This window comes from Pempheris klunzingeri, chromosome 6 (genome assembly GCF_042242105.1).
Source record: "Pempheris klunzingeri isolate RE-2024b chromosome 6, fPemKlu1.hap1, whole genome shotgun sequence".
NCBI lineage: Eukaryota > Metazoa > Chordata > Actinopteri > Acropomatiformes > Pempheridae > Pempheris > Pempheris klunzingeri.
This window is the reverse complement of record NC_092017.1, coordinates 23,072,126-23,086,326: the sequence shown is the minus strand read 5'-3', so window position 1 is coordinate 23,086,326 and position 14,201 is coordinate 23,072,126. Positions and strand designations below refer to the sequence as shown.

The 14,201-nt window shown below is 41.2% G+C and overlaps 1 protein-coding gene across 1 annotated transcript in view; it reads left to right on the top strand.

The window, feature by feature from the left end:
* The first annotated feature begins 2,785 nt into the window (after positions 1-2,785).
* The window catches only part of LOC139202688 (collagen alpha-1(XXIV) chain-like), a 76,335-nt gene continuing 64,919 nt past the window's right edge, over positions 2,786-14,201 (top strand). The window contains exons 1-4 of the mRNA XM_070832240.1: positions 2,786-2,853; positions 3,251-3,321; positions 7,806-9,175; positions 13,843-13,896. Of these exons, the coding sequence (XP_070688341.1) occupies positions 2,786-2,853; positions 3,251-3,321; positions 7,806-9,175; positions 13,843-13,896 (1,563 nt within the window). The remainder of the gene's footprint in view (positions 2,854-3,250; positions 3,322-7,805; positions 9,176-13,842; positions 13,897-14,201) is intronic.

Sequence of the window (14,201 nt, the reverse complement as noted above, 5' to 3'; positions counted from 1 at the left end):
TGTTGTCTTTTTACTCTCTCCGCTTCTCCTTCTCTTTCTTTCCCTCTTTCTCTTTTTTTTTTTTCTGTCGGCTTCTGTTTCTCTTGCTTTTCCTCGAGTCTGCAGGGTCACGTTGCTCTTGGAAAACAAACATGGCTGCCTGTCTCTCTGTCAAATACGTCTTTGTTGAGTTTATCTGGTCCTCTAAAGGCCACGAAGGAGAAATGTTTGCAAGACGGCTACCATGCTGCAGCCGTCACACTAACGTAACAATCCCCGAAGGTTTAAGGTGCGACAGCAGCCTGATTGATAGTACTCTTTTTGGTAGTCTTACATAACTGCAAAGTAGCAGGACTACTGTCTCATCATGTCTTTTGCACTCCCACCACACTGTGCTGAAAATTAACTCTAGCTGCCAGAAGCTACTTCAAGTAGTGTCAGCAGCTGTTACTGTGTACAGTGATTAATTTGGTTTGAGTGTACGGAGTATACTTTGAAGCTGTACGTGATAAATATGCTAATTATAGTTATAAGAGATGCTATGACTTGACTACCATAACAGACTGCCTGATGCAAAATCTAAAAATCTGATTGGATTTCAGTTTTTTGTTCATATTTTTGCACATTTACAAAGTAGGACTAGTTATTAGAAATCCTTATTATTCCATTTTTTAGTTGAGGTTTGGTGGTTTGAATTAGTACGCAGTATGAACAATGTTTAATTCTGCACCGAAGCATCTAAAATCACATATCCATCTCAGCTAAACGCTTTTTGTAATGCTAAGATTCATATTATTTCAATTTTCTGTGGTTGGGGACACTGCTGCATACACTGCTTTTTGACACCATGTAAGTAAATGTGATATCCACAGGGATGGTGAGACTGCACGAGAAGGATGACCCAACATGTTCTGTCATCTTTGCTGTTATTTTAGAGTTGCAATTGACAGACTTCACCTTAAACTGTGGAAATAAAGACTTGTAACATGGAGGCAGTTATACGTGATGATCTTTGTTATCCCTTGCCTAAGAGTGTATGCTCTCTTGAAGTAAAAACTATACATTTTAGTAGACATGACAAATTTATTTTGCATCTAAACTGAGTTCAAGACACCAAATAACCTTTAAAGCTGCATAAATCGAATCGTTAGGGCTATTAATAGTAGAAGAGATGATGGACATGGAGCGTACGTTACATGAAAATAAGAACAATGTGATGTATTTTTACACTGTTTAATCACTGACCCTGTTGAATCATTCCATCTGTATGTGAAAATCTCATCTGAATAGGGAAGAATAAATGTCCGTGTAATGTGTAATGGCACACTCCGGATTCCTCTACATGTCTTTGGCCTTTTACTGATTGATGTTTAGTGATTGTACACAGTACACGCTGCCCCTCTGGCTACAGTATATGGTGGGCAGTGCCACCTAGAGGCGGGGTCAGTGAGGGTCAAGGGACTGAAATTCCTACCTATTATGGAGTAAGGTCATATGCAGTTTGAGTAACATAGGTGCTAATATGCTATTGTGTGTCTGGCACTGTTTGAAATAGAATGTTGTAAGTTTCTGAATCAAGATGTTGTGGTTCGTGTGTTTGAAGCATGATGACATTTTCATTAGTATATGAAGATGTGGTTTGTGCATTGCTTTTTATAAGCTGCAATATGTCGTAGCTAGATCATTGTTGTCACGTGTATGGTGTGTTTCTTTTCTTTTGGAAAATGAAAGCAAATGATTGTCTCCTGTTTTTGATCAAAAATCTAAATTCCCTGCTTGACAATCCCTTTGAAGGGCGTTGGGAATGAAGATCCAAGAGGAAAAGTCTTCTTCACAAATAAATAATCTTAAGCGCCAGGGGTGACACTTCTCTCTCTCTAAATCTCAGCTGGGGCTTTTCCCTCTTTGTGGTCAAAGCTTTGCTAAGGCATGCGTCCATGAGCAGCATGAAATTATTATTATTAATCAAATATGCCTTTGAGAGAAAATCCAACATTTGTCTGGAAACAATAAAGCATGACATAAAAAGGTTCCCTGCATGACTATATTTTCAGACATAAAAATGTCAAAGTTGAATGCCTTTGTAAACAGAGGAGTCAGATTGCCTGTTAAGAGGCTCCCCAGTTTCTTTTTTACATATTCCAACTACTATGACAAGAGAAAATGACTGGTTGAACAGTGGCTGTTTCCGCCTGGCGCTCAGCAGGGACATACCTGTCGTCAGAAGTGGTGTATGCCAGTAAACAATCGACATAAGCCGAGTGGAAATTGACATGGGGACAGGAGTGACACCATTTATAAATGCCACAAACCTTTAAATACCAGCCCTGGTCCTCTATATGTGCAGTTATCAGATTCCTTTCTCTCTCTGGCATTAGCTTTGGATTCATCCTGGACTTCTGGTTTTCAGCCCAGGCTGCAAAACACATTTAGACAATCTAAAGCAGGGGTGGGCACCCCTTCTTCGGCTTGCGAGCTACTTTTAAGATGACCAGGTCAAAATGATCTACCTACATTAAAAATGCTAAACATATATTTATTTCTATATACACTGCATAACTGCAACTAATGCAGCCCTTGGTATTCCACATAACAACTGACAGCAGTAATGCACGTAGGTGACAAACGGTGACGTAACCATCAGTATCGCCTCTCTGATGACTTGCACTGAATGGAGTCAAATATCCCTTCCTATCCCATTCCCCATCACAGAGTAGCCCATCTTTAGTAGATATAAATTGGAAGGGTAACTAGGGTCACTTCGCTCGCTTGACTTTTGCAGTAGCTAGCGCGTTTGACCGCGCACATGTCCCTGCCTGCGACCCGTAGCAGAGGAGAGCTCTCAGACTGGCCGCCCTGCACATCAATCAAGTCGTAAACGCCATTCGTTCATTACATACATACATACGTTCATTAATTCGTCTTCTAACCCGCTTAGTCCTAATTAAGGATGACAGATGATGGACTAAATTCTTTTTTTTTTTAATGTCACGTGATTTACCCGCACTAGCGTTGCCCTATTGGGCACCAATGATCTAAAGTTAGCGCACAGTTTATTGTGTGTGTTTATATCTGTGTTTGCTCTGTGGTGGATGATATGGACACATGCATGTTTGTCAGCACGTTTTTTCATCCTGATGTGACTTGTTCTCTAATGAATGATTGGATCCTCTACATTGCCCACGTGTTTATGTTTCCTTGGGTCGCTGTTGAAATGAGTTAATCTGTTCCTCTATGTGTGTGTGTGTGTGTGTGTGTGTGCCTCCTCTAGGTGGAACTTTATCCTGCTCCTGTCAGTATGCTCAGCAGTACTCTCTGGAGAAGAAGACTACCTAGCTCAAGGTAAACCACAGAACCCCAAAGCACGACTAAACATCACTAGTACTCTTTTCCATATCAAGGCTCTTCCCTGTATCTTTTTTCACCTTTGTGACTAATGAGCTTCCCTCTCTGACCTTTCATCATTAAGCTGTATCTACTGTTTCATGGACCAATTTATTCTTTTTTTTTATTGCTAATGGCCTCAGCTGGTATATAGCTGAAATACTACCGACCCCACTTGAATGATGGAGGTCAGTATCACATACTCAATTATGCAGATTGAGTATCAACCAGACTTCATCATCCACGTTAAATACAGTTTCTTGGTCAATGTCATTACAATGATAGTGCCAACTATTAGTTACAATCACTCGCTCACGGCATCGTTTTTAGCACTTCATCCGTAACTGGCTACGTTAGTTTCAGAAATGGTACTGGAAAAGAAACATTTAATTGGGGCAACCTTCCATAGCGCAATACTTGGGGCAAGATCCAAAGTAGAAAGCACGTACAGAGGACAATAACCAACTCTACATTTTATACTGGAGCGAGTGTGGGTTTTTTGAGTTTTTCCTTCCCGAAGAAGGAGGGTCATAAAGGGCAGGTGATGCCTCGGACTGATCCATCGGACTGATCCACTGGCCTCATCGACTGCTGGACTCTTTATTAGATTGCTTGTTTGCTTACACTTGTTTATTTCAGTGAACTTTGTAAAGCACTATGAGACACTCTGTTGTGATATTGGGCTATACAAATAAAATTGAATTGAATTGAATTGAATATATTATAGGGACAGTGGCTGCAGGAGCTCCTCTTCTTTTGGTTCGTCTTCTCATTTTTAACCTTCTCCCGTAACATGTCTGCTCTTGCTCTCCAGGCCACAGCACGCACGTAGAAGCAGCCTAAATAGCCTCTCAACCCTCTGCCCCTCCGCTTACTCATCTTTTTTCCTCTCAGTGCTCTCATCTCTGGTCCATCAGAGAAGGCTCTAAATATGTCACATGCAAACGTAGTGTGAAGTACATGTTAAGAAGAGCACTCTGGAAAAGTACTGCAGTCAGTCTGACAAAGAGGAAGAGGAAGTCTCAGGTAAATGCTTAGCATGTATTGGCGAATGTGCCCCAGCTGGTCAGATGCAGAGGATAAGGTGTTATTATCTTTTTTTTTTAAACAAAGAAGCGTATCAAGGATGAGTTGGTACAACTTTCTTTAAATGTATACAAGTATAATCCCACATTTTCTTCCGGATGTGACCTCCTTAGAATTTGCCTTCACTGTCAATATAATCTAAAGAAAACTCAGATAAGTGGAGATCAGTGTGTTGCTTGTGTGAATTTGTTGAGAGGATATATTGTTTTCTGAGTGACAGGTCACTGGGCCACTGCCAGAAATACCACATAGTATATGCACACTTAATTTAAGGTTGACCTCATGACGAATCCTCACATATTTGCTCACATCTCCACATGTATGTGCATTTTCTACTGCTCCTTGCACAGAGGACACAAACCGCCTTAAGGGTCCCTCCTCCTGTTCCATCTTACATTGTCTTCTCCCCACGTATCTATAGTTGATGAGCCCACTCCAAGCAGGATCAATCCATCATAACGAGTGGTGGAGGAATGCTAGAGGAGCTTGTCTTCACATATGAGACAGGTTAATTGCAATCTGGGCTGACATTACCTCAGGCTAAGAATGTCAAGGACATCTCAGTGCGTGCTGAGATCAGCTGCAGATAGATAGTCTCCCTACCTGGGCTGCAAGACAAAACCCCTGCAACACCACTTCCAGGAGGATGTACTATATGTCTTTTTTCTGTTTAGCGTATTTTCTCTCTCTGGCTCTGACTCGCTCCTCTTTCCATAGCTCCCTCCAAAGCACTGCAGGGGAGCAAGAATCCCACCACAATACTGCATTTTTGAAGTTAATCAGTGTGATTTGAAAAGGTTTTAAGTCAACCAGAGTTAACCAGAGTAATTATCCAGAGTTTGGAAAATGTATTTAATTCTTATTATGTTTGAGGTAGCATGTGGCTAGAACCACACAAAACGTAAGTATACGTTGAGCCTTTTTAAAATTGTATTGTTTGAGGTTAGAGTAATAAAATTCATTGTGATCGTGACAAGGCAATAAGGCAACAATTGACAACATTGAGTTGTTTGAATCGGTGCAACACTATTTAACAGTATTTGCTGCTAAAAAAACCTGTATGGCTAAATGATCCTTACCAGCTTTTCTGAAACCTACTGATGTCACACTTTTGGCATCTGGATGGCTGCTACTGTTGTCTGTCTTTAAGTCTAAAACTTTGACAAGCTGAAGGTATGACTTTTTTAAGGTATGACTTTATTACCATGACTGATGATATGCTTTAATTCCAGATACTTCCTTATGCAGTTCTTAATAATACAGCCCTTTCTTATACACCATCTGGTAACTTGCTCAAACGTTCCTGCTGACATTTCAGAATTTTAAAGTTACTGGCAGTTTGATTTTTTTTCTTCCCCCCCAACCAAGGTGAAAGGTCAAAAAGGTTGTACACGTGCAACTCATCTGAGATAGGCATGTTACAGCTTTGATGTCTTGTGTTTTTTTTCTGTTAGTGTCTGCATTCTTAGCAGCTGTAAACAGTATCAACCCACAGCTCTCAGTCAAAAAGCAGTCTTTCAAATCTTCTTTAACAGGTAAAATAAATAATTGAAGAAAATGGTGCAGTTAAAAGTATTGCTCTGCAGATGAAGATCTTTGATTGAGTTAGTGCATTCAGTTCCCCCTCAGTAATCCAAAATCAACTAACCCTTCTTTGAAAGTTGGCTCCCCAAATGCAAAAGAGTTTCTTCAAAGTAAAGTTGTTTCTCTGGATTAGCAATGAAAATACCACAAACTGCCCCTGAGATCTCTCCTCCAAAACACTTGGATGCACTCACACACACACACACACACACACACACACACACACACACACACACACAGGTTTAAAGCTTAAAGCTTCCCTGCTCTAAGGCTTCCATACTGCTGCTGCCTCAGTCTGCTGCACACTCACAGATTCACACACTCACTCACGTTTTATTCTTTTCAATGTCTCCCTCTTGTTCTTTTGCACGTGTGCGTGCAACACAGACACTCGGGTCATGTCAGCTTCTAAAATGCCCAACCCATTTGGGATGCAGTTGACATTTACAGTTCCAATCTTTCCAGGTACCATTGTTCCCGTTTGTCATATTTATATTTATATTTATGTTTTTTTTTTTCTTGCTGGATCACTGCTCAGTGCTGATATCTATGACACATGACCCTCCAGCATGGTGATTTGTCTATTCCTCTTAACTCAAAGCCAAAAATGCATAGTATATCCTCTGTTTCCAAATAATGTTTAAGTGCTTTTGCCTGGCTGTACCTCACTGTCAGCAGTCGTAACATAAATTCTTTGAGGAATTACCTGTGGGCATTGGAAAAGAACGACAGGACCATTTGGAGGAAAGCTGCTGTCATGAATCTCTGTTGGTAGATTGATTCAAAAAGGCTGTTTGGACTGGTTTCCTGTATCCTAGTTCAGCCCCATCTCTCTCTAGTCCCCTCCACTCATCTGGGCCACAGCTGCCTTTCTGGTACTTACTCCAAGAGAAAAACAAGGAGGGGTCACCAGCATCAGGGGGAGACTGTTGTAAGGGCACAGTGACTTTTTTCCTTCGTCATTTAACTTGAACAAGGACAGATTATGTAATATCCCACATATGTTTGCATTTACAGCAATGGTGTATCTTTTTTAATTAAAATGAGTGGCCATGCTGGAGGAATAAAACATTTTGACACTTTGACAGAGTGAACCGTGAGAACTGCAGTAATATCCACAGATGTCTGGAGCACCTTTGTAGTGGACTGCAGAGACTTAAATATCATAGTCACATTTATACAATCTTTACCTTAAGTCATTCCTCCTCCTTCCTGTTGTCAGCTCCTCCATAAAGGTAAAATGTCATTAATCATAATCACATCAGATAAGTCCTGCAGAGCAATGGCCTTCATCAAATAAAAACACAAGCATGATTTATAGCAAATACATTTTATTGTCCCCCAGAGCTACAAGATGATTAAAATCTGTCTATATTTTCAGTAGGATAATCCAAAGATGATTCTTTTTGATGATTTTTACATGCTAGGTGTTTCCCAAGGACCATTGTAAGTACTGTTCAGTTCAGTAGATTTCAATTCAGTTTTTTGAAATTGTGGTTAAGAGAGAGAGAGAGAGAGAGAGAGAGAGAGAGAGAGGGACATGCACCAAAGGTCCCCAGTAGGATTTGAACTTACAGTTACATGGTATAAGTATGTTGCTTAGACTGCTGAGCCACCTGTCTTACCAGCCTTTCTTTTAATATTATTGCCATTTTGACATATTCAGTGGATGTGTTGCCGTCTATTGTTAGAATACAAACTAACCAAACCCTGCCTGCCCTGTGATCAAGTCTCAGCATGTTAACCGCATCACTGTTTCCTCTCTCCCTCAGGAGTGGATATCCTCTATCGATTGGGGCTTACAGCTCAAACCAGCGCAGACAATCCCTACAAGAGGACAAACTCACCTTCGGCCACTTACACCACTGTTCCCTCACCTTCCAATCTTCCTGTTTCTGGATATGGGGTATTGTTCGACTCAAACTCCCTCTATGAGGCTCCGGCAGGCAGTCTGTTCCCGCCGGAGATTGGCGAGGACTTTTCTGTTGTGGTTAGCCTAAGCTCCTGGCGAGCAAACAATGCTTTTCTTTTTAGTGTCAAAGATGGCAGGGACAGGCTGCGTTTTGGCATTCAGCTGCTGCCACGCAGAGTGGTGGTTTACACTGCCGAGAAAGCCCCCATCTACTTCACCTACAACTGGCAGGATGGGCGCCAGCACCCTTTTGCTGTTGGTGTGCGTGCACGCTCAGTGTCCTTCTTTGCGGATTGTGGGGCAGTGCAGCAGCGGGAGCAAACCCTGGGGAGATCTCAGACACTGGGGGATTCAGGGGGTCTCTTCACTCTGGGCAGAATGAACTCCAAAGCAGCGCCATTCAATGGTCAAGTTTGCCAACTAGATATCTATCCCTCAGCCCAAGCTGCCGCGCACTACTGCAACTACCTTAAAACACAGTGCCGGCTGGCCGACACTTACCGATTGCCTTTGCCACACCCTGATTTGGATATTGAGGTAAATGACCCTCCTTCTAATCCCTTGACAAAGTCCCTTGTTGGAGTAGCAGCTACCCATCATACCCCCATAAAAGCCACAACGGCTTTCAAACTGTCACCAGGTAGTTTGGTCACACAGTATTCAACTCCGAGCCCGTCAGCACCATCTCATCAGAGCCACATGTCCACATTGGATCCCCTTCCCCGCTCCACCACATCCTCGCTCCAGCCCGACAGCCCACCCTTAACCACCCTGAGTGGGCGAGAAATTCTGGATCTCACCTACAGCACAACTATGACCACTACCAAAAATGTGTTGGCAAAAGGGAGTAGCCCCCAGGGGGACACAGATCACTCTGAAAACAGCACAGAGGAAGAGAGCAGCTCCGGGATCCTGCACACTCCAGATGCCACCACAGGCCTGATTTCCCCAGTCAGGCAAAGTCGAGTGAAGGAAGGACTCAGGAACAACTCCATCACCACCCCTCGCTTTGTGCCCCAAAACACTCATCAGCTCGAGGACACTCATCTGAGAGCCAACGGCACCACTTTGTACCGGGAGAATCAGGTGGACACTTCAGAGCAGCATGATCTGGATGGCAGCTATGATGATGTAGACATGGGAGGATATGATTATGGATATGAGGAGCCCGACTTCTTCTATGACTACGAAGATGGTTTCCGTGGCCCCAAAGGAGAGCCAGGTCCTCTGGTAAGTGACTGAATTTATGAATGACAAGTAGAGCTATGAGTGTTTATGGAACAGTGTTCAAAGAGTTGAGACACAAGTCATGCATTGTTGCGCATGATCTAAGCGGAAAATATCAATAAGAGGCAATCAAAGCTAATTTATGTCCACAGTTTGAATGCTATGTAAAATTTGGCTTTCTTGCATACACCCGGGATGTATGAAAAAAATATTTTGGCAGGGCAGTGTAGTGATTTAGGTGTGATGGCATGTCCAAGCACTGTTCTTTTTTCATGTATCTACAAGTTGTTAAAATAACACGTCATTCCCTTGCTGAAATACTGCCAGACACTTTTGCTCTTGTGTTAGAGAGGATATTTCTTCTGAGGATTGGAAATATACCCTGGCAAGAAAAAGCAGCTGTCCATCCAGCCTTATGGTGCAGTATAGCTTTACCTCTGAACCTGCTTTTACAGCTCAAGTATCTGTCTGGTCTGTTTAAACTTAGGAGTGTAATGATGTAAAATGTTGGGACTCGTCCATCAGTTTGTGCTATCTCAGCCATAAAGTGTTTGCAGGTCTGAAGGTGGGACGCAGCTTTGCCACCACTGAGTTGTTGCAACGTATCTTTATACCTCAGAGTACACAGAAGTACTGCAGTATTACAAGCATGATACAGTCTAAGCCACAATCCTTTTTTCATTGGCTCACAATATGGCAAAAAATATTGATAAATTAGCCAGAATATTTGTTCCTTTAAGCTGTTATCTTACACGTGTTTGTATGTCTTGGCTACGCTCTGACCACTTCAATGCAGGCATGTTTTGAATGCTGGGTCAGATTAAGGTCAGTGGCTCACTCACTGTGTCACTGCCTCTTAGTTTAAGCTTGAAAACAAGCTGGTTCGCTTCCTCTGGGGAAAATATCTCACAGTTTTGCAGCCACATAACCAGACAAGTACAGTGGCATGTATACAGGCTGCTTCTGGTCTCAATATTTTCTGTGGTCAGTTTGTGTTTTCGCAGCTTTTTTTGCATTGTGCTTGTGCTTTATGGCTTTTTTTGTTTAGTTTGAACTGTGTTTTTTTTTTTTTTTTTTTTTTTTTTAAAAGCAGCTCCTTAGAAATGTACTTTATTCTCTAAGCTACAACTTTGCCACAAAGCTCATTGCCACAAATGAATGAAATGTGCTGTTTTGCTGCCATTGAAGGCATAAAGTAAACTGAGAGAGCTTGTGTGTAACCTCTAATTGGTGCAGTAGTGAGAAACCAGTGCAAAAGGTGGGGATGTGTATGGCCAAATCACAAGAGTAAGGAAAGTACCCAAAGTAAGGATGCACCGATCTGACTTTTTCTTTCTGCGTACCAATTATTAAACTCAGGATATCTTCTAAGAATGATTCCAGATTTGATACTAGCGTTCTCTTTTCTCAAATTTAAAACCTGTGTACCAGTCTGTGCATAACTCACTGGGACCATTTTTATGTAAGGTAACATGAGGCCAGGGGTTGCTATGCACTCCAACTAAGTCTGCAACCCGCTGTGATTTAATGAACAGAACTTGTAGCAGAAACAGAGAATTTTATATTGACATATTAACAAAGAAACTGTATTCAATGTTGATTGTTTGGCCTGAGGCCAATAACTCACCTTATAGAGCGGAGCAGGTACTAAGGGGTGAGTGATGTGGCCAAAATCTTTGAGGTCACTTCAAGTGTTAGAGGTTTTAAGGTTAACAGGTGCAAACAAGGCCAGATTTCATGTCTCCTCCTCCTGCTTTGTGTTTGTAATTTTTTTCTCCTCCCAGTTTCTCCCATGATGGTTTCTCCTCCTCCATATCTGCCCAAATCACATCACCTCATCGTAAAAACCTTGTAACATCTAATGGATGCCACAGGTGTGACAACCAGCACCCAGAGCAGCGAGACAAACAAAGGCTTTATGTTAGCGACCACACGTCTGCAGCTAACACCGAAAAGCAGACTAAAATTAAAGCTATTACCTTCAACTTTTTAATAGATGCTTGATTATGAAACGCCCAATCGCCTACAAACCTTTATTGGAAAAACAACAGCAATATTAAAGATCATTCTGACCCATTAAAAATACAATATTTCTCCTCACCTCAATGGTTTGTGTGTCGCACACGAAATGGCCACATAGATGTTTCATATAAACATTTGATAAAAAAATTGCAAAAAGCAATTTGACAACCAACCTGTGAGACAACAAATCTCGTTCTCCCATACATTAAAACCACTTTGAGGGTAGTAGAAGTGCGAATGTAATATATTGTCAGTAAAATTGGGTGCTATTGTTGCTTTTTAAAATTTGCCCTCTGATTGGAAGGATATATAGAAGAAGAAAAAACATACTATGTTGATGTTTTGCTGGTTGGATGCAGCCATTTTAGAAATGTAAGACAGATTCTTGTGCAATATTTCAAGGACTTACTGAGTTATTTCTACGGATGTTATATCTTTTAAGTCAATTGCAATTTCACATATGAAAAAATGTGTTCAGTCAAAATTCACTAGCATTGCACCATTTCAGCTGCATCTGGATGTGAACAACAGGGAATTCAAATCAATATTAGCACACGTTAAAAAAAAAAAAAAAAAAGGGCAAGGTGCTGAGTTTTTGTGGATGCAGCTGAGCTGAGCTATGAGAATGAACAATCTGTGCTGGACGGGCCTGCTCGGATCAGGTTTGACTATGTGTCATTATTTCAGTGCTTCGCAGTGAATCTGAACACTTCAAAAGGAAGGTGGAAGTGTGGACTTAAGTCAGTCATCACCTCCTTAATGCATTTCCCCTCTTGGTTATGTCTCAGTTACATGGTCTGTTATTAAGCTACCTACAGCAGACAGCTCACTCACTGCATGTTGGGATATTCCGGTTCAACTCATGTTCATGTCACATAATGCTAAAAGTTCAAAAGATGAGTCATTCTGCCCTTCAACTTTACAGAAAATTGACTTCTTGAATTGACTCCATTGGGAAAGATTTGACTCTTGTCTTGGCAGCACAGATGAAGCATGTGAATATTAGCATTTTTCTGCATGAATGCCTCGGCCTTGTTGTTGTGGCGAAGGCGGTGGTGTGCTCACAGTTTCCATGTGTCACTGTGTGGGAGTCTAGAGGAACAAACAGCTGTTTCTTCATTCATGTCTTCCACTGTGTCCATCTACTGCTCCGATGGGGATAAGGATGCTCCCATTATAATTGTTTGCTTTAGCAACAATTCAGAGTTGTAAATTAAATAGTTTTCATCTAAACTACTGAATTTTTGTGCCTTTTATAGTGGGATTTCTTTTTTAGATGACACAGGGGAGAAGCACAACAACCTGCATAATAAATAGCTTTCTTGAACAGAAGGGGATTTCCTGCTGACTCCTGAATGTAAACCAGTGATGGAGACTGCTGTTTAAGCATGTAATCTTCAGTCAGTCTCTCCGTTTAAGTGACTGAATTTATTGTCAATTGAAAACTAATAGGACAAATACATTTATTTGTCGTGCTGTTTGAGACAGTAACTTTACTACTTCTTTGTAAATCATTTAGCAGTCATTAGGATGTTTCAGTGAACTCAGCTGACCTTTCTTGGAGAAACTTCAGTGATCATGTTTGCTCTCTTTGTTCTCATGCCCATTCAGTATATGATGGCCTCTTTGAAAGTCCTCCATTTTCTTGTCACAACAAATTTTGGAGGAGACCAAGCCAATCAGTGACAGTTTTCAGTATCTGTTTTCACTGCAGATCAGAACTGACATGCTGGTGCATTTTTAAGGAGCTGTTGGACAAAATATGCTGGCAGCAATTGGAATTAATCAGCAGCATGAGTTTTTTTTTTTTTTTTTTTTCAATACAAATATCTTCCTCACCCCCAAAGGCAGTGTTTACATAGATATCCAATGGTCTTTAAAATCAGAACCTGCTGCTAAAAAGGAGCAATGTAGTCTCAGCGCCTTGAAAACACATCACAAGTACATTGAACAGTGCCAGTGGGCCCTCAGCCTGGTCTGGTTCTAAGGATGTGACAAAGTGTATTATTTTCTAACTTGTTTAAACTTAATGCCTTAAATACCAGAATCTTAAAAGAAAAAGTTGGGTTGAGGTGCTAACATGGAAATATTTTACAAGCCTGATGTACATTTGCATTGGTTTATATGGCAGTGATTAGTGCTGGCTGATCATTTAATTTTAATCGTCTCTATATATGATCACATTTTTACAAAATTCTCAGATACTGTATGCACAATAACATTCTGCCAGTGCTTAAGGGCTTAAATGTGTTATATGTGATTTGTATTTTACGCCTTGCTTCTCCCAAAACATGACTTGCAGTTGTTCCATAAGTTTCATGCTCGATTTTCCATGACGAAGGATTATGTTAATCCTACAGACTGACCAAAGGCTGGTGGTGTCAGTCTCATCCTGAAAATGTAACTCGACCCTTCTGCTCAGAGCCTTCCTAATAGAGCTTATAGTTGAAAACACTTGGATCCTTTCTTTGAACTTCATAGCTCTTACATAAATAGAGCACATACTCATCATTGCGGAGGCCTGGACAGTGAACTGCATGTTATTGCTTGCCATTAACATACTCTGTTGCTCTTTTCTTTTTCCTCCTCACTCTCCCTACAACATTCTCTCCTTTCTCTCCCTGTCCTTCTGTCTCTCTCTTATTCAGGGTCCTCCTGGTCCCCCTGGTTTACCTGGTCCTCCAGGAAAAAGAGGCTCTCGGGTGAGTAACCTGCACAAAGGTGATGGCACACCGATAGCATGATGTAAAGCTGGTGTAATCTCTTGATCAGGAGGAGCATTTTTTACCATCTCACTATACATAATATTGGATACAGTTAAGAATAAGTATAGAATAAGTATATGTTATAAATTAAACATAGAGGGTGTTTTATTTCTCTCCTCATGCAGTAGAAAACTGTTTTATATGGTAAGGCCTTTATATCCGTCCTGAGAATTTCAGCTGGTACACTGATCGCAGATAATATGGACACCAACACCTTATGGAAGGTGATAAAATGAAAACAG